This window comes from Oncorhynchus masou, chromosome 13 (genome assembly GCF_036934945.1).
Source record: "Oncorhynchus masou masou isolate Uvic2021 chromosome 13, UVic_Omas_1.1, whole genome shotgun sequence".
NCBI classification, from domain to species: Eukaryota; Metazoa; Chordata; class Actinopteri; order Salmoniformes; family Salmonidae; genus Oncorhynchus; species Oncorhynchus masou.
Genome location: NC_088224.1, coordinates 89455238 through 89480095, shown reverse-complemented (window position 1 = coordinate 89480095; position 24858 = coordinate 89455238). Strand labels below are relative to the sequence as shown.

The 24858-nt window shown below is 47.6% G+C and overlaps 1 protein-coding gene across 1 annotated transcript in view; it reads left to right on the top strand.

Annotated features, from left to right (window-relative positions):
• The first annotated feature begins 1896 nt into the window (after positions 1 to 1896).
• Positions 1897 to 24858, top strand: part of LOC135553191 (rho guanine nucleotide exchange factor 26-like) — an 88386-nt gene continuing 65424 nt past the window's right edge. The window contains exons 1-5 of the mRNA XM_064985360.1: positions 1897 to 2333; positions 6320 to 7764; positions 8331 to 8382; positions 10362 to 10501; positions 19740 to 19796. Coding sequence (XP_064841432.1) covers positions 6412 to 7764; positions 8331 to 8382; positions 10362 to 10501; positions 19740 to 19796 — 1602 coding nt within the window. The 5' untranslated portion in view covers positions 1897 to 2333; positions 6320 to 6411. The remainder of the gene's footprint in view (positions 2334 to 6319; positions 7765 to 8330; positions 8383 to 10361; positions 10502 to 19739; positions 19797 to 24858) is intronic.

Here is a 24858-nt window from a genome sequence, read left to right as displayed (position 1 = left end):
ACAGGGGATAATGGGGAAGATAGGTGACACCTGGAGGGGGTTGGAGACAATCACAAAGACAGGTGAAACAGATCAGGGCGTGACACAGAATTCTATTCAACATTTTGGGACAAAGTAGCCCCACTCTTTACTGTAATGACAACAAACATGTCACTCAATTCAATACCTCCTAGTTCCATGTATCAATATATCAAACAGCTATTTCAGTTATATTAAAACCAGGAACATCCCCTGCTGATTATAGACCCAATGTGACAGAAAAATAATCAGAAAGCTTATTGTAACGGCTGTTGGTGGAAGAAGGTGAGGACCAAGGTGCAGCGTGGTACGTGTTCATGTTTGTTTAATAACACTGAATACAAAACGGGGAATAACCGAAACAGTCCTGAAAGGTGAAAAACACTCAACAGAAATCAACAACCCACAAATCACATGTGGGGAAAAAGCTACCTAAGTATGGTTCTCAATCAGAGACAACGATAGACAGCTGCCTCTGATTGAGAACCACACCGGCCAAACAACAAAGAAATACAAAACATAGAAAATGAACATAGAATGCCCAACCTAGTCACACCCTGACCTAACCAAAATAGAGAATAATAGCCTCTCTGTGGCCAGGGCGTGAAACTTAAAAGCACTAGAATGGCAAAAGTCTTACCAGACTTGATACATATCAATCAAATAGGGTTTTATTAAAAACAGGACACTTAAACAAATACAAAAACATGTTTCAGTTTAATACAATATGCAGAAAAAAACAAGATAGTTTCATCAATAATGGCTGTTGATGTCAAAAAGGCTTTCGACCATCTTGAATGGCCTTTTACATTCAAAACTTTGGAAGCTTTAAATGTTCCAGCTGAAGTAATTACACAGGACCCAAACTGTAAAGCAAAAATATACACAAATAATACATTATCTGATTAAATTGCGTTGGAAAGGGGCACAAGACCGGGATGTTCCCTCTCTCCTCCTGTTTGCACTGGCTATTGAAACGCTTGCAGAAAGAATTACACAGGACCCAAACTGTAACAGGTATTGGTAAACATGAAAATAAAACAATCTTATTTAACTGGTATCTTGTTAAATCCACGTTGCTACGTTTCGGGTAATGGCAAATAAAACGCGATAGAGGGGTTGGGTTAAACAGGAAGACACATTTCAGTTGAAGGCATTCAGTTGTACAACTGACTAGGTATCCCCCTTTCCCCTTTAATTAAGAGGGGGACACAATTTGGCATGGCAGCCCCCCTTGGGTTCTCGAGAGCTAGTATAGGTCTAGCCTACACTATTTCAAACGCATATTAGATTGTAACATGTATTTGTCACTCAGAAGTATTGAGTTACCATTGACATTGGAATCTGTGTAGACAAAGTTGTGTACTTTTGTATTAGTAGAAACACATGAACATTCCCCATTCTATCTCTACTTTGCACATTCTTCCACTGCAAATCTACCATTCCAGTGTTTTACTTGCTATATTGTATTTACTTCGCCACCATGGCCTTTTTTTTTGCCTTTACCTCCCTTATCTCACCTCATTTGCTCACATCGTATATAGACTTGTTTATACTGTATTATTGACTGTATGTTTGTTTTACTCCATGTGTAACTCTGTGTCGTTGTATGTGTCAAACTGCTTTGCTTTATCTTGGCCAGGTCGCAATTGTAAATGAGAACTTGTTCTCAACTTGCCTACCTGGTTAAATAAAGGTGAAATAAAATAAATAAAAAACATGTCTACTCGAGACATCTTGTAGTCTACTGTGGCTTCACTCTAAAGAACCACGGGGAGGCGCCAGATTGTGAACTCGTCCCACACTTCACTTTACAAACTACTCCCAAATGTAGATCATTTTTTCTCCAAATGGACACTGATTTTGTTGAGCTACAAGTCTACATAATTTAGGACGTATTCTTGTCCTTTTTTTGTCTTAGAATGTTTAGGCGCAGGGCTTTTGCTTTGCTTCTATGTAGTTGACATGGTGAAAAGTTCAAGTCGGTTGAATTGTTGTGCACTTTAACGTCACGTGAATTTGGGTAGGCTTCTGTGCTGTTTGGCAATCGGCATTCCTCCTCCTCTCTATTAGTCTCCTGCTAAACACACAACACTCTCGGAGAGAACACAATGACATATCGGAGTTCGAGACACGGTGAAGACAGCCGACGGTCACCGGACTACTGATGGGAAAAGATTTTGTCGCACAAAATTAACTGTTTAACTCAAGAATAAACTTTCAAACAACAGGAAAACTTTGCCTTATTATATTGAGAACTCCAGGACACAGGCACCATGGCGAGGTTTTACAGGGAAACCAGGAATCAATAGAAAGTAAGTCTGTTATCCATCACGGGTTACTGGAAGACTCGGCTCGCGGTGCGCTGAAGGAGCCGTTCTTTTATAGCTCAATGTGGGAACTCGCTGGCAACATTGTTTCCCCCTGTAGCCTACTTCTCTGCATAGACACTTTTCCAATGTGTTGTCTGAACGTGTTCTGACGCATAGTTTTTAACTAGACCTTAACTCGTTTTGGACCTTTTTTTTAAATAATTTAGGACAAACTCCGCTGACGGAATGCATGTCTGTCACTGGTCCTCTAACGTTACTGTATCAGGGTTCATGTGCTCCAATACTTTTCATGGTTATTCGACTAGAGGTGCAGTGGTAAAGGAACGACATAGCCCTTGACCCAGTTCTATTACAGTAAGAGTCAGTGGATGAAGGCTTGTTCTGTAGGTGTGTGTCTGTGGGGGGGGGGCTTTAAGACCCCCCGACGCTCGGTCTGAACATTAACTTGCATCACTTGCGGTATGGTTTTGGAAGAATAAGGACCTTGTCTTTCATATCAGTGGGAAATAATTTATTAAAAAGTTAAATTGATCCACACACATTGATAGAGTTAGTGATAGTGTTCCCACCAGCGCTTGGTTTGGGGTGAAATAAGTGCAGGTGTCTTTTTCCAATTCAGTCCAATAGACTGTGTTCACCGAAATTCACAAATAACATTATGCTATAGAGACCTCTGATTATTCAATTAAGGGTTTATACAAATTTACCTTGACTTTTAATCAATTGTTCATGACTATTATTATAGCTTAGATGGGAAAAGTAAGCATTATTGACACTGGAATGCTGCAGTGACCCACCCTATGTAGACCTACCATCTCCTGCCATTGTTTCCTCGATGGAGGCACTGAACTCACCACAAAGTACAAATCCACTGTTAATCAGTGGTGGAAAAAGCACCCAATTTTCATACCTGAGTGAAAGTAAAGATACCTTAAAAGAAAATGACTCAAATAAAAGTGACCCGTGAAAAAATACTGCTTGAGTAAAAGTGTAAAAGTTTTTGGTTTTAAATGTACTTAAGTTTCAAAATTAAATGTACAAATAGTTTCAAATTCTTTATATTAAGCAACCAGACATGATTTTCTAGTTTATTTTAATTTACAGATTGACAGGGGCACATTTCAACACTCTGTCAGAGAGTCTGTCAGGTCAGAGGCAGTAGGGATGACCAGGGATGTTCTCTGTATAGTGAGTCTGTCAGATCAGAGGCAGTAGGGATGACCAGGGATGTTCTCTGTTTAGTGAGTCTGTCAGATCAGAGGCAGTAGGGATGACCAGGGATGTTCTCTGTTTAGTGAGACAGTCAGATCAGAAGCAGTAGGGATGACCAGGGATGTTCTCTGTGTAGTGAGTCTGTCAGATCAGAGGCAGTAGGGATGACCAGGGATGTTCTCTGTATAGTGAGTCTGTCAGATCAGAGGCAGTAGGGATGACCAGGGATGTTCTCTGTTTAGTGAGTCTGTCAAATCAGAGGCAGTAGGGATGACCAGGGATGTTCTCTGTATAGTGATTCTGTCAGATCAGAGGCAGTAGGGATGACCAGGGATGTTCTCTGTATAGTGAGTCTGTCAGATCAGAGGCAGTAGGGATGACCAGGGATGTTCTCTGTTTAGTGAGACAGTCAGATCAGAGGCAGTAGGGATGACCAGGGATGTTCTCTGTATAGTGAGTCTGTCAGATCAGAGGCAGTAGGGATGACCAGGGATGTTCTCTGTATAGTGAGACAGTCAGATCAGAGGCAGTAGGGATGACCAGGGATGTGCTCTGTTTAGTGAGTCAGTCAGATCAGAGGCAGTAGGGATGACCAGGGATGTTCTCTGTTTAGTGAGACAGTCAGATCAGAGGCAGTAGATATGACCAGGGATGTTCTCTGTATAGTGAGTCTGTCAGATCAGAAGCAGTAGGGATGACCAGGGATGTTCTCTGTTTAGTGAGACAGTCAGATCAGAGGCAGTAGGGATGACCAGGGATGTTCTCTGTTTAGTGAGACAGTCAGATCAGAGGCAGTAGGGATGACCAGGGATGTTCTCTGTTTAGTGAGTCTGTCAGATCAGAAGCAGTAGGGATGACCAGGGATGTTCTCTGTATAGTGAGACAGTTAGATCAGAAGCAGTAGGGATGACCAGGGATGTGCTCTGTATAGTGAGTCTGTCAGATCAGAAGCAGTAGGGATGACCAGGGATGTTCTCTGTATAGTGAGACAGTTAGATCAGAAGCAGTAGGGATGACCAGGGATGTGCTCTGTATAGTGAGTCTGTCAGATCAGAGGCAGTAGGGATGACCAGGGATGTGCTCTTGATAAGTCTGGGAATTAGACCATTTCCTGTCCTGCTAATGTAACGAGTACTTTTGGGTTTCAGAGAAAATGTAAGGAGTAAAAAGTATATTATTTTCTTGAGGAATGTAGATCAAATTGTATTGGTCACATACACGTCATTAGCACATGTTATTGCAGGTGTAGCGAAATGCTTGTGTTTCTAGCTCCGACAGTCCAGTAATATCTAACAGGTAATATCTAACATATTACACAATATATACCCAATACACACAAATCTAAGTAGACATGAATTAAGACTATATACATATGAACAAGTGATGTCTGGGTGGAATGGACTAAGATACAGTAGAATAGTATAGAAAATGAGATTATACATATGAGATGAGTAATGCAAGATATGTAGACATTATTACAGTGAATGAGAGCTTAATATAGAATACAGTATATACATATGAGATGTAGTGGAGTAAAAGTTGTCAAAAAATAACTATAAATGTTAAAGTACAGACACCCCAAAACAACTACTTCTGTACTTTACGCCACTACTGTTTGTCAACGTGGTCACCCCTCCATCCGGAGAGCTCCTGGGTGTGCAGGCTTTTTATCCAGACCTGAGTCTGCTTATCAAGTTCCTTGAGCAGCTAATGTTTAGGCTACGATGTGGTTAGACCAGGACATGAACAAATGCCTCCACACCCAGTAGCTATCCTGGAGGATGGTTGCCATCCTTGATATAAAATATTACAACCAAATACTTTTGTCTTTATACAATTATTCCCTCATTCAATTAATCATGGATCAAAGCACAGACAGGCACTGTTTATGATAATGGCTGATATGTCGATTTTTAAGTGATTTATACTATTTAAGTGTGCCTTCATAAATTACATTAACAAACACTATGAAACCAATTTCCATGACTTTATAAACCCTCGTTTGACAATTTGGAATAGTGCATCATGCGCATTCAGTCTGGTATATTTTCAATCTGCGCAATCTGGAACAGGCTACGGTCACTCACAGACTAGCGGCAAATACATGTGAACAAAGCGGAATCAGACTATTAATGCCCACTCTCAATTGCTCTTCAATGCAGTTCTCACCTTCATTCCGTTTTTGGTCAATGTTTTTGGTCAATGTTTTTTTGCGCGTCAATCTGGGCTAATTTAGGCTACTTTGTTTTTAAAAATTAGAAGTGCTGGTAGGTCGCTCTGGCCCAGGTCACGCACTGGTTCCCACGCTGACATGTGTCCACGTTACACGGAAAACACCTGGAAGACGAGGCGACCACCTGTGTGTAAGCATAACGTGGAAAGTGTAGTTTCATTGGATGGAGACGCCCATTGCTGTATGGATCTGTGCAAAACGTGTATTTAAAAAAATATATATTTTAAGGATCCCATCTCGCTGATTAAAGATAAATGTTTCGAAATCCATAGGCAAGCGATTATTAATTTACAACGTTTCAAAACGTTAAAACAGAGTCGGAATTGTAGTTCACAGGAGGCTGTCATGGGCAAAACGAATGGCTGAGAACTATAAGGCAGAATGCTGCCTAGAGTTTAAGAGCTAAGGAATGACCCAACTTGTGACCTCACAGACAGACCTAACCCTGACAAGTAAGGACTTATCCTAATACCCCTCCAGCTTTGATTTTGATAGATCTCTCTCTCTGTGTGTTGACAACCAGGGGTTATTGCAGTTCTCTTCTGGGTTGGACCAGTTGGGTCAGACGAGAGACTCCTCAGTGACAAAGAAAAGAGGAGTGAAAAGAGGAGCACCATGGAGGGCGGGAACGATGTGGATCTGTCCAACAGTAACATCACCCCGCTGTGGAAGAGGCGCTCAGCCAATCACACTGGCCCCAGCAAGCTAAAGGCCCGGCCCCTCAGCTACCAGATAGATGGAGTCCACATGACCGACTTCCCCGTAGAGGACAACAAGTGCAGCTTTACCCTGAGCCAGCCTGCAGAGCGACTGGTGGCCGCGCCGGGAGGAGGGGCGGTCATTCTGAAGCACGTTCTCAACCAACCCATCAGGAAAACACGGGTAGTCAGGAGTATAAGTATTGGACATCTGTCCAAAGGACGTTTCTCTCTGTCCAAGTTCAAGTCGGAGGATGATAAGTCGCTGTCGTTGAACAGTAAGGCATGCCATGGTGGGAGTGTTGATAATGTGTGGTCAGACAAGCCTCTGCTGGACACCCAGAATCCACTATCCAGCCCGTTCACCCTCACCGCTCACAGGGACCAGATAGTGTTTGGGACGAGCCCTTCACCACCGCATTCTGCCTCCTCCAAACACCCCTCTCCCCCTGCCTCCTCCAAACACCCCTCTCCCCCTGCCTCCCCCAATAAGCACCACCACCATAACCTGACCTCCCCTTCTTCCTACCACCTCTTAACTCCTGTCCCCTCTCCCCGTAACCCCAGCCCCTCTCCCCCTAACCCCAGCCCCTCTCCCCCTAACCCCAGCCCCAGCCCCTCCACCCCTAGTCTCCACACCCCTACCCCATCCCACAGCTCCACCTCCAGTATCAACTCCCTCTCTTCCCTCATCTCCACCCCTTCTGACCTCCCCACACCCCACAGCCCCTCCTCTGCTGACATGTCTGCCCCCTCTCCTTCCCCCTCTCATTCCCCCACTCCCACCCTCTCTCCCTCCATCTCCCTATCTCCTCCTCCCTCCATTGTCCTCAGCACCCACAGTGCAGCTGCCCTGAAGATGGGCACACAGCAGCTGATCCCCAAAGGGCTGGCGTCCCTGAGCAAGGCCTCTCCTGCTGGGGTACAGAGCCACGGCATGGGGGGTCTGCTGGGCCTGGATCCTACCACGCGGGCCCTGCGAGCCCTCAGCATGGTGGAGACTGGATCCTTCTTCTCCACTGGCGTAGGGTCCGGGGGAGGGGGGGCAGACCAGGATGAGAGCACTGGGACCCTGAAGAGAGGGTTGAGGTCTACCTCGTACAGGAGAGCAGTGGTAAGTGGAGTGGAAATGGAAATACCATCTGATGACCTCAAGACCCATCGTCTGTCCCAACCTGTAGACCCAAAGAGCCATCGTCTGTCCCAACCTGTACTCAGAGGACTACAGGAGGTCAAGGAGAGACCGACCAGCCCTGGGAAGAAGAACAAGGTAGGAAGACATGTATTCACCCATTATTGTCCGGGAAATTGTCATTCCTATTAACTGCTATGTCATGATCCCGTTCTCTCCTTGCTTTGCCCCATGTGCCTGGATATTACTGTCTCTTACTTTAATGAACACTCTGCCTGATGGATTCATGTTGGATGAATTATTCTCCTGACGTTCAGATCAGGACCAAAGTCCACAGCTCGCTTGAAGTCGGAACATTGTCAGGAGACGCTTGTGTTGAAGTCCTACTAATAGTGAAGGTCTATGATTATAACGCACTTCAGTCCACTGCTCTGTAATTAGGCAGGTCAGGGGTCAAGAGCAGGTCCCAGGGGAGACCTACTTACACTTGTCATTTAGAACGTGACAGATGTGTGTTTATAATGTAATTCATAACCGGATTTGCCTAATAAAGCATCATTTCGGATATTGTGCTGACTGCTCATGATAACAGATCTGGTGACAGTTTCAGTTCATAGTGTTAATATAGTAGTACGGCTGGGGCAGGGATAACTGATCCTGGGTCTGTTATTAATAGTGACATGGGGTCTTGTTCTGTCTCCCAGAGTCCTGATAAGAAGCCAGGACTGATCACACAGAGGACATTTGACAGTGAAGGTGAGTGCCACTTCTCTGTCTTAGTCATGTATATGAACTGGTGATGACTGTGACTTTCTGTACACATGGTTGAGGTCTTGCTCTCAATGGGGACTGTACTATTGTGATCCACCCTCAACCTGTCTGTCTGTCTGTGGTGTGATCCACCCTCAACCTGTCTGTCTGTCTGTGGTGTGATCCACCCTCTGTGGTGTGATCCACCTGTCTGTCTGTCTGTCTGTTTGTGTGTGATCCACCCTCAACCTGTCTGTCTGTCTGTGGTGTGATCCACCCTCAATCTGTCTGTCTGTCTGTCTGTCTGTCTGTCTGTGTGATCCACCCTCAACCTGTCTGTCTGTCTGTGGTGTGATCCACCCTCAACCTGTCTGTCTGTCTGTGGTGTGATCCACCCTCAACCTGTCTGTCTGTCTGTGGTGTGATCCACCCTCAACCTGTCTGTCTGTCTGTGGTGTGATCCACCCTCAACCTGTCTGTCTGTCTGTGGTGTAATCCACCCTCAACCTGTCTGTCTGTCTGTGGTGTGATCCACCCTCAATGTCTGTCTGTCTGTCTGTCTGTCTGTCTGTGGTGTGATCCACCCTCAACCTGTCTGTCTGTCTGTGGTGTGATCCACCCTCAACCTGTCTGTCTGTGGTGTGATCCACCCTCAACCTGTCTGTCTGTGGTGTGATCCACCCTCAACCTGTCTGTCTGTCTGTGGTGTGATCCACCCTCAACCTGTCTGTCTGTCTGTGGTGTGATCCACCCTCAACCTGTCTGTCTGTCTGTGGTGTGATCCACCCTCAACCTGTCTGTCTGTCTGTGGTGTGATCCACCCTCAACCTGTCTGTCTGTGGTGTGATCCACCCTCAACCTGTCTGTCTGTCTGTGGTGTGATCCACCCTCAACCTGTCTGTCTGTCTGTGGTGTGATCCACCCTCAACCTGTCTGTCTGTCTGTGGTGTGATCCACCCTCAACCTGTCTGTCTGTCTGTGGTGTGATCCACCCTCAACCTGTCTGTCTGTCTGTGGTGTGATCCACCATCAATCTGTCTGTCTGTCTGTGGTGTAATCCACCCTCAACCTGTCTGTCTGTCTGTGGTGTGATCCACCCTCAACCTGTCTGTCTGTCTGTGGTGTGATCCACCCTCAACCTGTCTGTCTGTCTGTCTGTGGTGTGATCCACCCTCAACCTGTCTGTCTGTCTGTTTGTGGTGTGATCCACCCTCAACCTGTCTGTCTGTCTGTGGTGTGATCCACCCTCAACCTGTCTGTCTGTCTGTGGTGTGATCCACCCTCAACCTGTCTGTCTGTCTGTCTGTCCACCCTGTCTGTCTGTCTGTGGTGTGATCCACCCTCAACCTGTCTGTCTGTCTGTGGTGTGATCCACCCTCAACCTGTCTGTCTGTCTGTGGTGTGATCCACCCTCAACCTGTCTGTCTGTGGTGTGATCCACCCTCAACCTGTCTGTCTGTCTGTGGTGTGATCCACCCTCAACCTGTCTGTCTGTCTGTGGTGTGATCCACCCTCAACCTGTCTGTCTGTCTGTGGTGTGATCCACCCTCAACCTGTCTGTCTGTCTGTGGTGTGATCCACCCTCAACCTGTCTGTCTGTCTGTGGTGTGATCCACCCTCAACCTGTCTGTCTGTCTGTGGTGTGATCCACCCTCAGCCTGTCTGTCTGTGGTGTGATCCACCCTCAACCTGTCTGTCTGTCTGTGGTGTGATCCACCCTCAACCTGTCTGTCTGTCTGTGGTGTGATCCACCCTCAGCCTGTCTGTCTGTGGTGTGATCCACCCTCAACCTGTCTGTCTGTCTGTGGTGTGATCCACCCTCAACCTGTCTGTCTGTGGTGTAATCCACCCTCAACCTGTCTGTCTGTCTGTGGTGTAATCCACCCTCAACCTGTCTGTCTGTCTGTGGTGTAATCCACCCTCAACCTGTCTCTCTGTCTGTGGTGTAATCCACCCTCAACCTGTCTCTCTGTGGTGTGATCCAGAGGAGGAACTGTATCAGAACTACCAGGAGAAAGCTCTTCACAATGACTCTGATGAGGACCAGTCCAGAGAGGCCAAACCTGATGACCGCATCGTGATGCAGTACAGACCCATACGCACCTCCTGGAGCCAACTCAGTGTGGTGAGACACACACACACACACACAGTGACTTGTGGTGCAGTGCCTCTCATACAGTACAGAGACAAACACAGGGCCTTGTTGGGAAATGGACTGCCAGGGCTGTGAGGGATGTTGTCACATCTGGTCTGGCTGCAATCCTTACCCATCCTCCATCTCTCTCTCTCTCTTTCTCCTACTCTGTCTGTGATTGTCTGTCTCTCTCTCTCTCTGTCTCTTTATGTCTCTCCCTGTCTCTTCATTACTTTCGGTCTAGATAGGGAATTAAAACAGGGATAGGGAGGGAAGGGTGAGGGAGCAGGAGAGGAGGGTGAGGGTGAGGGAGCAGGAGAGGAAGGGGAGGGTGAGAGTGAGGGAGCAGGAGAGGAAGGGGAGGGTGAGGGAGGGAGAGGAGGGGTGAGAGTGGAGCAGGAGAGGAAGGGGAGGGTGAGGGGAGCAGGAGAGGAAGGGGGAGGGTGAAGGGGGGAAGGGGAGGGTGAGGGTGAGGGAGCAGGAGAGGAAGGGGAGGGTGAGAGTGAGGGAGCAGGAGGAAGGAAGGGAGGGAGAGGAAGGGGGTGAGGGAGCAGGAGGGAAGGGGAGGAGAGGGAAGGGGGAGGTTGAGGGAGCAGGAGAGGAAGGGGAGGGTGAGGGAGCAGGAGAGGAAGGGGAGGGTGAGGGAGCAGGAGAGGAAGGGGAGGGTGAGGGAGGGAGCAGGAGAGGAAGGGGAGGGTGAGGGAGCGGGAGAGGAAGGGGGGGTGAGAGTGAGGGAGCAGGAGGGAGGGTGAGGGTGAGGGAGCAGGAGAGGAAGGGGAGGGTGAGGGAGGGGGAGCAGGAGAGGAAGGGGAGGGTGAGGAGGGGAGCGGGAGAGGAAGGGAGGGTGAGGGAGGGGAGAGGAAGGGAGGAGGAGGGAGAGGAAGGGGAGGTTGAGGGAGCAGGAGAGGAGGGAGCGGGAGAGGAAGGGGAGGGTGAGGGAGGGAGCAGGAGAGGAAGGGGAGGGTGAGGGAGCGGGAGAGGAAGGGGAGGGTGAGGGAGGGAGCAGGAGAGGAAGGGAGAAAGATCTGGGACAGCAGACTGAGAGGAGGAGAGGATGCGAGAAAGATGTTCTGCTGTTTACTCTGTGACAGGCCAGGCTGTAGTGTTTTATAGTAGTTCGATGTTCTGCTGTTTACTCTGTGACAGACCAGGCTGTAGTGTTTTATAGTAGTTCGATGTTCTGCTGTTTACTCTGTGACAGGCCAGGCTGTAGTGTTTCTCCATGACAGACCAGGCTGTAGTGTTTCTCCATGACAGACCAGGCTGTAGTGTTTTCTAGTAGGTAGATGTTCTGCTTTTACTTTGTGACAGACCAGGCTGTGTTTTCTAGTAGTAGATGTTTGCTTACTTTGTGACAGGCCAGGCTGTAGTGTTTTCTAGTAGGTAGATGTTCTGCAGTGACAGGCCAGGCTGTAGTGTTTTCTAGTAGTTAGATGTTCTGCTGTTTCTCCATGACAGACCAGGCTGTAGTGTTTTCTCCATGACAGACCAGGCTGCTGTAGTTCGATGTTCTGCTGTTTACTCTGTGACAGGCCAGGCTGTAGTGTTTTATAGTAGTTCGATGTTCTGCTGTTTACTCTGTGACAGACCAGGCTGTAATAGTAGTTCGATGTTCTGCTGTTTACTCTGTGACAGGCCAGGCTTTGTTTTATAGTTCATTTCTCTGAAGGCCAGGCTGTAAAGGTAGATGTTCTGCTGTTTACTCTGTGACAGGCCAGGCTGAGTGTTTTATAGTAGATGTTCTGATGTTTAACGTAGTTCGATGATGGACAAAAGTGGCATCAATGACCAAACTGTACAAAGACCAGGCTGTTCCTTTTACTATAGATGTTCACACTGTCCCTTCCCATGACAGACCAGGCTGTAGTGTTTCTCCATGACAGACCAGGCTGTAGTGTTTCTCCATGACAGACCAGGCTGTAGTGTTTCTCCATGACAGACCAGGATGTAGTGTTTCTCCTGCTCAGTAACTGATGGTAAGTCACCTGGAGGTTTCCGTATCTTCATTCTCTGAAGGAGCAGAAAAATCCACCCTCCTGGAAATGAGAGAATGATTTGATGTTTAACGGATGGACAAAAGTGGCATCAATGACCAAACTGACAAAACCTGTTCCTACTATCACACTTCCCTTCCCAGTCTGACAGCTACCGCTTTGGTTCAGACTCTCCTCTGTTTCCTAGAAGTCTCTAGTTTCCAGTAACACCTGTAAGGTCAGACTCTGTTTCCTAGAAGTCTCTAGTTTCCAGTAACACCTGTAAGGTCAGACTCTGTTTCCTAGAAGTCTCTAGTTTCCAGTAACACCTGTAAGGTCAGACTGTTTCCTAGAAGTCTCTAGTTTCCAGTAACACCTGTAAGGTCAGACTCTGTTTCCTAGAAGTCTCTAGTTTCCAGTAACAGTAGGGACAGGGGGAAGTGGTGTATCTAAGAGTGTTGACACCATACTCTTAGATGAGAGGCTTAACCCCCCTAGTTAAGGGTTGGACAGGGGAGTAAGGGTAAGACAATGATAGATTTATGCCTACGGTCAACCTCTTACCTCAACCACTCCCTTTTGAGTGAATACTGCGTTTCTGTTGTCACGGTTACACCTGTCCCTCTGTGTTCTCAGGGAAACTCCAAAAGCAGGGCAAAGTTCAGTTGTCGTGGCGGGAAGGTGGTTGCTAGGACACTAAGGACCTGCAAGGCCGTAGATAGATAAATAGAAGTTGATTGCCTTTTAAAGGGAATTTGTCTTGCACAATAGCACAAACTTGGCAAGCTGTTGGCAGTTTGGCTGTAGTGGTTTGGCTGTAGTGGTTTGGCCGTAGTGGTTTGGCCGTAGTGGTTTGGCCGTAGTGGTTTGGCCGTAGTGGTTTGGCCGTAGTGGTTTGGCCGTAGTGGTTTGGCCGTAGTGGTTTGGCCGTAGTGGTTTGGCTATTGGCTTGTGTGTTTTGTGTCCTAGTCTGGATGTGTTTGCAAAGGTCTCCATTAGGTTCGTCACGATACCAGTATCACAACACTCCGAGGTAAGAAAAGACGAAGCAGAGTCCGGTTGCTGAGGAATAGAGTCATAATCTTAGTAACAAGCAGCCTGAAGTGAGGAATAGAGTCATAATCTTAGTAACAAGCAGCCTGAAGTGAGGAATAGAGTCATAATCTTAGTAACAAGCAGCCTGAAGTGAGGAATAGAGTCATAATCTTAGTAACAAGCAGCCTGAAGTGAGGAATAGAGTCATAATCTTAGTAACAAGCAGCCTGAAGTGAGGAATAGAGTCATAATCTTAGTAACAAGCAGCCTGAAGTGAGGAATAGAGTCATAATCTTAGTAACAAGCAGCCTGAAGTGAGGAATAGAGTCATAATCTTAGTAACAAGCAGCCTGAAGTGAGGAATAGAGTCATAATCTTAGTAACAAGCAGCCTGAAGTGAGGAATAGAGTCATAATCTTAGTAACAAGCAGCCTGAAGTGAGGAATAGAGTCATAATCTTAGTAACAAGCAGCCTGAAGTGAGGAATAGAGTCATAATCTTAGTAACAAGCAGCCTGAAGTGAGGAATAGAGTCATAATCTTAGTAACAAGCAGCCTGAAGTGAGGAATAGAGTCATAATGTTAGTAACAAGCAGCCTGAAGTGTTTCACCCAGAATCACCTTTGTTTTCCTTTCTTTAACCCACTATATGTTACTTACAGCAGGGTTTAAAATCAAAACAAATTCATTTATATAGCTGATATCTCAAAGTGCTGTACAGAAACCCAGCCTAAAACCCCAAACAGCAAGCAATGCAGGTGTAAAAGGACCAGAGAGTATAGTCTGCTTCGTGTTTTCCTTGTTGCCATGGAAAATCAGGTATTGTAGTATCGCCATCCTGGTATCATGACAACCCTAGTCAGCCTGCCCCCATTTAGTCGACTGGTTCATTGTTTGGTCTTTAGGCTGTTGGTCGACTGAGATTGTTTTAATCGAGCAGTAACATAAACAGTACAAGTCAAAAGTTTAGACACACCTACTCATTCAAGGGTTTTTCTTTATTTTACTATTTTCTACATTGTACAATAATAATGCAGACATCAAAACTATGAAATAACACATGGAATCATGTAGTAACCAAAAAAAGTGTTAAACAAATTAAAATATATTTGAGATTCTTCAAAGTAGCTACCCTTTGCCTTGATGACAGCTTCACACACTCTTGGCATTCTGACAACCAGCTTCATGAGGTAGTCAACTGGAATGCATTTCAATTAACAGGTGTGCCTTGTTAATTTGTGGAATTTCTTTCCTTAATTCATTTGAGCCAATCAGTTGTGTCGTGACAAGGTAGGGGTGGTATACAGAAGATAGTCCTATTTGGCATTCTCTCAACCAACTTCACCTGGAATGCTTTTCCAACAGTCTTGAAGGAGTTCCCACATATGCTGAGCACTTGTTGGCTGCTTTTCCTTCAGTCTGCGGTCCAACTCATCCCAAACCATCTCAAATGGGTTGAGGTTGGGTGATTGTGGAGGCCAGGTCATCTGATGCAGCACTCCATTACTCTCCTTCTTGGACAAATAGCCCTTACACTGCCTGGGGTGTGTTGTGTCATTGTCCTGTTGATAATTAAATTATAGTTCCAATTACTGTTGTAGCCATGCTGGTTAAGTGTGCCTTGAATGCTAAATAAATCACAGACATTGTTACCAGCAAAGCACACCCACACCATTACACCTCCTCATCCATGCTTCATGGTGGGAACCACACATGCAGAGATCATCCATTCACCTACTCTTCGTCTCACAAAGACATGGTTGTTGGAACAAAAAATCTCAAATTTGGACTCAAAGGACAGATTTCCACCAGTCTAATGTTCATTGCTCGTGTTTCTTGGCCCAAGCAAGTCTCTTCTTCTTATTGGTGTCCTTTAGTAGTGGTTTCTTTGCAGTAATTCAACCATGAAGGCCTGATTCACACAGTCTCCTCTGAACAGTTGATGTTGACATATGTCTGTTACTTGAACTCTAATTGAACATTTATTTGGGCTGTAATTTCCGATGCTGGTAACTCTAACTTATCCTCTGCAGCAGAGGTAACTATGGGTCTTCCTTTCCAGTCTTGGTCCTCATGAGAGCCAGTTTCATCATAGCGCTTGATGGTTTTTGCGACTGCACTTGAAGAAAATTTTCTGACCATATTTTCTGACCATGCCTTAAAGTAATGATGGACTGTTGTTTCTCTTTTCTTTTTTGAGCTGTTCTTGCAATAATATGGACTTAGCCCTATTTGGTAATAGACCATCTTCTGTATACCACACCTACCTTGTTACAACACAACTGATTGGCTAAAACGCAAGAAGAAGGAAAGAAATTCACACCTGTTAATTGAAATGCATTCCAGGTGACTACCTCATGAAGATGGTTGAGAGATTTGTTTTACACTTTTTTTTGGTTGCTACATGATTCCATATGTGTTATTTCATAGTTTTGATGTTTTCACTATTATTCTACAATGTAGAACATAGTAAAAGTTAAGAAAACCCCTTGAATGAGTAGGTGTGTCCAAACTACTGACTGGTACTGTATACAATAGTTCCTCAATTCCTGAATTACAATAGTTTCTCAATACCTGAATTACAATAGCTCTTCAATTCCTAAATTACAATAGTTCCTCAATTCCTGAATTACAATAGTTCCTGAATTACAATAGTTCCTCCATTTCTGAATTACAATAGTTCCTCAATTCCTGAATTACAATAGTTCCTCAATTCCTGAATTACAATAGTTACTCAATGTATTTGAAAAATATTTCCAGCTCTCTCCCATTCAGGTTGCTTGTAATGATTGATTCATGGAGGAATGGAAGGGTGCTTGGGGAAGATGACAAAGGACCGGGTGTGGAGAAGTATTTGTAGGAAGCAGGGATTGGAGCAGTGGGCGACATGTTGGCTCTAATGCTGCCTTGTGTCAGCAGCATATGTTTCTAGAGGAGGGGGGATACCACACACACACACACACACACACACACACACACACACACACACACACACACACACACACACACACACACACACACACACACACCATGTAAGCTATCCTGTGCATACACCCAGACTCCCCTGAAAGGAACCTTTCTCTCTCTAAACTAGCACACTTAGGTCTTTATTCAGCTCCTACAGGGCTTTATTCAGCTCCTACAGGGCTTTATTCAGCTCCTACAGGGCTTTATTCAGCTCCTACAGGGCTTTATTCAGCTCCTACAGGGCTTTATTCAGCTCCTACAGGGCTTTATTCAGCTCCTACAGGGCTTTATTCAGCTCCCATAGGGCTTTATTCAGCTCCCACAGGGCTTTATTCAGCTCCCACAGGGCTTTATTCAGCTCCCACAGGGCTTTATTCAGCTCCCACAGGGCTTTATTCAGCTCCCACAGGGCTTTATTCAGCTCCTACAGGGCTTTATTCAGCTCCCACAGGGCTTTATTCAGCTCCCACAGGGCTTTATTCAGCTCCCACAGGGCTTTATTCAGCTCCTACAGGGTTTATTCAGCTCCAACAGGTCTACAGGGCTTTATTCAGCTCCTACAGGGCTTTATTCAGCTCCTACAGGGCTTTATTCAGCTCCTACAGGGCGTTATTCAGGTCCTACAGGGCTTTATCCAGCTCCCACAGGGCTTTATTCAGCTCCCACAGGGCTTTATTCAGCTCCCACAGGGCTTTATTCAGCTCCTACAGGGCTTTATTCAGCTCCAACAGGTCTACGGGGCTTTATTCAGCTCCTACTGGGCTTTATTCAGCTCCCACAGGGCTTTATTCAGCTCCCACAGGGCTTTATTCAGCTACTACAGGTCTTTATTCAGCTTCTACAGGTCTTTATTCAGCTCCTACAGGTCTACAGGTCTTTATTCAGCTCCTATAGGTCTTTATTCAGCTCCTACAGGTCTACAGGTCTTTATTCAGCTCCTATAGGTCTACAGGTCTTTATTCAGCTCCTACAGGTCTACAGGTCTTTATTCAGCTCCTACAGGTCTACAGGTCTTTATTCAGCTCCTACAGGTCTACAGGTCTTTATTCAGCTTCTACAGGTCTACAGGTCTTTATTCAGCTTCTACAGGTCTTTATTCAGCTTCTACATGTCTTTATTCAGCTCCTACAGGTCTACAGGTCTTTATTCAGCTTCTACAGGTCTTTATTCAGCTCCTACAGGTCTACAGGTCTTTATTCAGCTCCTACAGGTCTACAGGTCTTTATTCAGCTTCTACAGGTCTTTATTCAGCTCCTACAGGTCTACAGGTCTTTATTCAGCTTCTACACGTCTTTATTCAGCTCCTACAGGTCTTCTTTATTCAGCTCCTACAGGTCTACAGGTCTTTATTCAGCTTCTACAGGTCTTTATTCAGCTTCTACATGTCTTTATTCAGCTCCTTTTTCAGGTCTACAGGTCTTTATTCAGCTTCTACAGGTCTTTATTCAGCTCCTACAGGTCTACAGGTCTTTATTCAGCTCCTACAGGTCTACAGGTCTTTATTCAGCTTCTACAGGTCTTTATTCAGCTCCTACAGGTCTACAGGTCTTTATTCAGCTCCTACAGGTCTACAGGTCTTTATTCAGCTTCTACAGGTCTTTATTCAGCTCCTACAGGTCTACAGGTCTTTATTCAGCTCCTACAGGTCTACAGGTCTTTATTCAGCTCCTACAGGTCTACAGGTCTTTATTCAGCTCCTACAGGTCTACAGGTCTTTATTCAGCTTCTACAGGTCTTTATTCAGCTTCTACATGTCTTTATTCAGCTCCTTATTCAGCTCTACAGGTCTTTATTCAGCTTCTACAGGTCTTTATTCAGCTCCTACAGGTCTACAGGTCTTTATTCAGCTCCTACAGGTCTACAGGTCTTTATTCAGCTTCTACAGGTCTTTATTCAGCTCCTACAGGTCTACAGGTCTTTATTCAGCTCCTACAGGTCTACAGGTCTTTATTCAGCTTCTACAGGTCTTTATTATTCAGCTCTACAGGTCTTTATTCAGCTCCTACAGGTCTACAGGTCTTTATTCAGCTTCTACAGGTCTTTATTCAGCTTCTACAGGTCTTTATTCAGCTTCTACAGGTCTTTATTCAGCTTCTACAGGTCTTTATTCAGCTTCTACAGGTCTTTATTCAGCTTCTACAGGTCTTTATTCAGCTCCTACAGGTCTTTATTCAGGTCTTTATTCAGCTCCTACAGGTCTTCTTTATTCAGCTCCTACAGGTCTTTTATTCAGCTCCTACAGGTCTACAGGTCTTTATTCAGCTCCTCTACAGGTCTTTATTCAGCTCCTACAGGTCTACAGGTCTTTATTCAGCTCCTACAGGTTTATTCAGCTCTTTAGGTTCAGCTCTTTACAGGTCTACAGGTCTTTATTCAGCTTCTACAGGTCTTTATTCAGCTCCTACAGGTCTACAGGTCTTTATTCAGCTTCTACAGGTCTTTATTCAGCTCCTACAGGTCTACAGGTCTTTATTCAGCTTCAGGTCTACAGGTCTTTATTCAGCTTCTACAGGTCTTTATTCAGCTCCTACAGGTCTACAGGTCTTTATTCAGCTTCTACAGGTCTTTATTCAGCTCCTACAGGTCTACAGGTCTTTATTCAGCTTCTACAGGTCTTTATTCAGCTCCTACAGGTCTATTCAGGTCTTTATTCAGGTCTACAGGTCTTTATTCAGCTTCTATAGGTCTTTATTCAGCTTCTACAGGTCTTTATTCAGCTTCTACAGGTCTTTATTCAGCTTCTACAGGTCTTTATTCAGCTTCTACAGGTCTTTATTCAGCTTCTACAGGTCTTTATTCAGCTTCTATAGGTCTTTATTCAGCTTCTATAGGTCTACAGGTCTTTATTCAGCTCCTATAGGTCTACAGGTCTTTATTCAGCTTCTACAGGTCTACAGGTCTACAGCTTCTACAGGTCTACAGGTCTGTTATGAGAACTACTCCTGTAGTGGAGTCATGATCAGTGTGTGTCTGTCTTGCTGCTTTCACGGACAGAAAGTGTGTGTGCTGTCACAGACAGCTGAACACACATTAGCCCTAATTCCTCTAAAAGCAGACACCTGAGAGTGCACACTGTGATGGATACAGAGGTATGCCTCACCTCGAAGCAATTCCTTTCATTCCTAAAGTTGTGTGACTGTTTTGTTTTGCTAACAGTTGGCAAATATAGCCAGTAGACCTGTGTGTGTGTGTGTGTGTGTTTTCTTCCTGATGTTGTTACTGAAACCTGTGTTCTAAACTGTGTTTGTCCTGCAGGTAAAGAGGAGTGGCGTTTCTGATCAACTCAGCCAGGAGGAGCGGAAAAGACAAGAGGTAACTGTGTGTGTGTGTGTGTGTGTGTGTGTGTGACCCCTTGTTACGCACGCCTCTATGAAGAGGGAACGCAACACCCTGCTACAACTAAACTCTCCGTGAAGTGAAAAAGGTATGGACTGTAGGTGCAAGAAAGAATGACAACATGCAGAATGTGGTACCGTTTACCAGGACTTTATTCCTTCACACGGTAATATGGGGAAAGGGGGCTGGACGGAACCAAAGCAAAGAAAGTAAATCTCAAAGCCCCCCCTCTCCTATCTTACCTGCCTACCCACTACTTACCTAATTTAGCCCCACCTGGTGCCCTAACCAAAATACAAGGGGGTGGTCCGCCCAAGTCTTACCTAGTGTGCCTAGACAGCGAATATGCTACGGGTATATGTATGCCCGCGGGCCTCTTGCCTAAGCACACCCTAGGTGCCTTCCCCTTCCCCCCTGGGAACAAATGAAACAGAATATTAAACAATTTCACAAACAAACTAAGAAACAAAGGACATCAAATAAGCTCTATCTGAGCAACAAACTCACAAAACATACCAACTCTCAGCCCAGCAAACCCTCTAGCAAAATCTCTCTAGCAAAATCTCTGCAATGACAAAATCTAGCAAAATCTCTGCAATGACCTCCCAGAAAAATCTCTCTAGCAAAATCTCTGCAACAACCTCCCAGAGAAATCTCTCTATCAAATCTCTGCAATGACCTCCCAGAAAATCTCTCTCTCCTGAACAGAACACTGGCATTTATATAGCTTCAGAATGAATGGGTAATTGGAGACAGCTGCGTCTTGACGAGGGGGTGGGGTCAGCTCTCCAATTAGCCATGGAGTCGACCAATCAGCTGCTTGAGGGATTTCAGGAAGCCATTTCCTAAAATGAGAGAGAGTTTCAACAAAGGGTCAAGCAGACTGGCTCCAGAAAGGTTAGGATGCATGCACGCACACAGACAGGTCACTTACTGTAGCCCCCCGTTGCACTCTAACAAGCCATGCCTAAACTCCTCTCCCCGTAACCTTTTCCACAGCAAATAGTAAACCCTTCTTAAAGGGGAGGGCTTGAAAATATGGACCAAAGACAAGTAAACCAGTTGATGTTGAGGGACATATGAATTCATATCATGGATGTCTCAGCAAATACATGTCTAGAGAAGTGTGCAGATGGAGAGTATCGCCTATTTGGGAGTCCCATAGGGCGGCGCACAATTGGCCCAGCGTCGTCCGGGTTTGGCCGGGGCTAGGCCGTCATTGTAAATAAGAATTTGTTCTTAACTGACTTGCCTAGTTAAATAAAGGTAAAAAAAAAAATCTCTTCTCCCAATGTGATCACTACCTTCTCTCTCTAAATGAATGACTGAGCACAGAATGATTGTCTACATGTCCTACTAATAGAATATCAGAGTTCAGAGTGATGGCAGAAATGTCACATCAGAATGAGTGTTTTACCCAATATCATGTGTGACAGCTGTGATTAGCCAGTCTCATCCTCTAACCAGCCATTACCCCATTCAGGGGCTTCTCTCTCTGTTGTTTCTGCATATCTCCATCAGTTTTAAAATGTTATTTAGCCGTGATGAGGAGCTGGGGTGTAGACCAGGATGAGGAGCTGGGGTGTAGACCGGGATGAGGAGCTGGGGTGTAGACCGGGATGAGGAGCTGGGGTGTAGACCAGGATGAGGAGCTGGGGTGTAGACCAGGATGAGGAGCTGGGGTGTAGACCAGGATGAGGAGCTGGGGTGTAGACCAGGATGAGGAGCTGGGGTGTAGACCGGGATGAGGAGCTGGGGTGTAGACCGGGATGAGGAGCTGGGGTGTAGACCGGGATGAGGAGCTGGGGTGTAGACCGGGATGAGGAGCTGGGGTGTAGACCATGATGAGGAGCTGGGGTGTAGACCGGGATGAGGAGCTGGGGTGTAGACCGGGATGAGGAGCTGGGGTGTAGACCGGGATGAGGAGCTGGGGTGTAGACCAGGATGAGGAGCTGGGGTGTAGACCAGGATGAGGAGCTGGGGTGTAGACCAGGATGAGGAGCTGGGGTGTAGACCAGGATGAGGAGCTGGGGTGTAGACCAGGATGAGGAGCTGGGGTGTAGCAGACAGGGATGAGGAGCTGGGGTGAGCAGACGGGGATGAGGAGCTGGGGTGAGCAGACCGGGATGAGGGCTGGGGTGTAGACCGGGATGAGGAGCTGGGGTGTAGACAGAGATGAGGAGCTGGGGTGAGCAGACCGGGATGAGGAGCTGGGGTGTAGACCAGGGATGAGGAGCTGGGGTGTAGACCATGATGAGGAGCTGGGGTGTAGACCGGGATGAGGAGCTGGGGTGTGTACCATGATGAGGAGCTGGGGTGAGCAGACCGGGATGAGGAGCTGGGGTGTAGACCGGGATGAGGTGAGCAGACCGGCTGGGGTGGGTTGTAGACCGGGATGAGGAGCTGGGGTGAGCAGACAGGGATGAGGAGCTGGGTTAAGCAGATGGGGTGTAGACAGGGATGAGGAGATGGGGTGTAGACAGGGATGAGGAGCTGGGGTGTAGACCGGGATGAGGAGCTGGGGTGTAGACAGGGATGAGGAGCTGGGGTGCAGACAGGGATGAGGAGCTGGGGTGTAGACAGGGATGAGGAGCTGGGGTGAGCAGACAGGGATGAGGAGCTGGGGTGTAGACCAGGGATGAGGAGCTGGGGTGTAGACAGGGATGAGGAGCTGGGGTGTAGACAGGGATGAGGAGCTGGGGTGTAGACAGGGATGAGGAGCTGGGGTGTGTAGACAGGGATGAGGAGCTGGGGTGAGCAGGCTGGGATGAGGAGCTGGGGTGTAGACAGGGATGAGGAGATGGGGTGTAGACAGGGATGAGGAGCTGGGGTGAGCAGACAGGGATGAGGAGCTGGGGTGTAGACAGAGATGAGGAGCTGGGGTGAGCAGACAGGGATGAGGAGCTGGGGTGTAGACAGGGATGAGGAGCTGGGGTGAGCAGACAGGGATGAGGAGCTGGGGTGTAGACAGGGATGAGGAGCTGGGGGCATGAGGAGCTGGGTTGTAGACCGGGATGAGGAGCTGGGGTGAGCAGACAGGGATGAGGAGCTGGGGTGGGGTGTAGACAGGGATGAGGAGCTGGGGTGTAGACAGGGATGAGGAGCTGGGGTGAGCAGACAGGGATGAGGAGCTGGGGTGTAGACCGGGATGAGGAGCTGGGGTGTAGACCAGGATGATGAGGACAGGCTGGGAGCTGGGATGTAGACAGGGATGAGGAGCTGGGGTGAGCAGACAGGGATGAGGAGCTGGGGTGAGCAGGCTGGGTTGAGCTGGGGTGTAGACAGGGATGAGGGGCTGGGGTGTAGACAGGGATGAGGAGCTGGGGTGTAGACAGGGATGAGGAGCTGGGGTGTAGACAGGGATGAGGAGCTGGGGTGTAGACAGGGATGAGGAGCTGGGGTGAGCAGACAGGGATGAGGAGCTGGGGTGTAGACAGGGATGAGGAGCTGGGATGTTGACAGGGATGAGGAGCTGGGGTGTAGACAGGGATGAGGAGCTGGGGTGAGCAGACAGGGATGAGGAGCTGGGGTGTAGACCGGGATGAGGAGCTGGGGTGTAGACCGGGATGAGGAGCTGGGGTGAGCAGACAGGGATGAGGAGCTGGGATGTTGACAGGGATGAGGAGCTGGGATGTAAACAGGGATGAGGAGCTGGGGTGAGCAGACAGGGATGAGGAGCTGGGGTGTAGACCGGGATGAGGAGCTCAGGTGTAGACCGGGATGAGGAGCTGGGGTGTAGACAGGGATGAGGAGCTGGGGTGTAGACAGGGATGAGGAGCTGGGGTGTAGACAGGGATGAGGAGCTGGGGTGTAGACCAGGATGAGGTGAGTAGACCGGGATGAGGAGCTGGGGTGTAAACAGAGATGAGGAGCTGGGGTGAGCAGACCGGGATGAGGAGCTGGGGTGAGCAGACCGGGATGAGGAGCTGGGGTGTAGACCGGGATGAGGAGCTGGGGTGTAGACCAGGATGAGGTGAGTAGACCGGGATGAGGAGCTGGGGTGTAAACAGAGATGAGGAGCTGGGGTGAGCAGACCGGGATGAGGAGCTGGGATGAGCAGGGATGAGGAGCTGGGATGTAGACGGGATGAGGAGCTGGGGTGTAGACCGGGATGAGGAGCTGGGGTGTAGACCGGGATGAGGAGCTCGGGTGTAGACCGGGATGAGGAGCTGGGGTGTAGACCGGGATGAGGTGAGCAGACAGGCATGAGGAGCTGGGTTGTAGACCGGGATGAGGAGCTGGGGTGAGCAGACAGGGATGAGGAGCTGGGTTGAGCAGAGGAATGGGGCTGGGATGTAGACAGGGATGAGGAGCTGGGATGTAGACAGGGATGAGGAGCTGGGGTGTAGACAGGGATGAGGAGCTGGGGTTTAGACAGGGATGAGGAGCTGGGGTGTAGACAGGGATGAGGAGCTGGGGTGTAGACAGGGATGAGGAGCTGGGGTGTAGACATGACAGGGCATGAGGAGCTGGGTTGTAGTTCAGGGATGAGGTGCTGGGGTGAGCAGACAGGGATGAGGTGCTGGGATGAGGAGCTGGGGTGAGCAGACAGGAATGAGGAGCTGGGATGTAGACAGGGATGAGGAGCTGGGGTGTAGACAGGGATGAGGAGCTGGGGTGTAGACCGGGATGAGGATGGTGTAGGGGATGAGGAGCTGGGGTGTGTGAGACAGGGATGAGGAGCTGGGTTGCAGACCAGGATGAGGAGCTGGGGTGTAGACCGGGATGAGGAGCTGGGGTGTAGACCAGGATGAGGTGAGGAGACCGGGATGAGGAGCTGGGGTGTAAACAGAGATGAGGAGCTGGGGTGAGCAGACCGGGATGAGGAGCTGGGGTGAGCAGATGGGGTGTGGGACAGGGATGAGGAGCTGGGGTGTAGACAGGGATGAGGAGCTGGGGTGAGCAGACAGGGATGAGGAGCTGGGGTGTAGACAGAGATGAGGAGCTGGGGTGAGCAGACAGGGATGAGGAGCTGGGGTGTAGACAGGGATGAGGAGCTGGGGTGAGCAGACAGGGATGAGGAGCTGGGATGTAGACA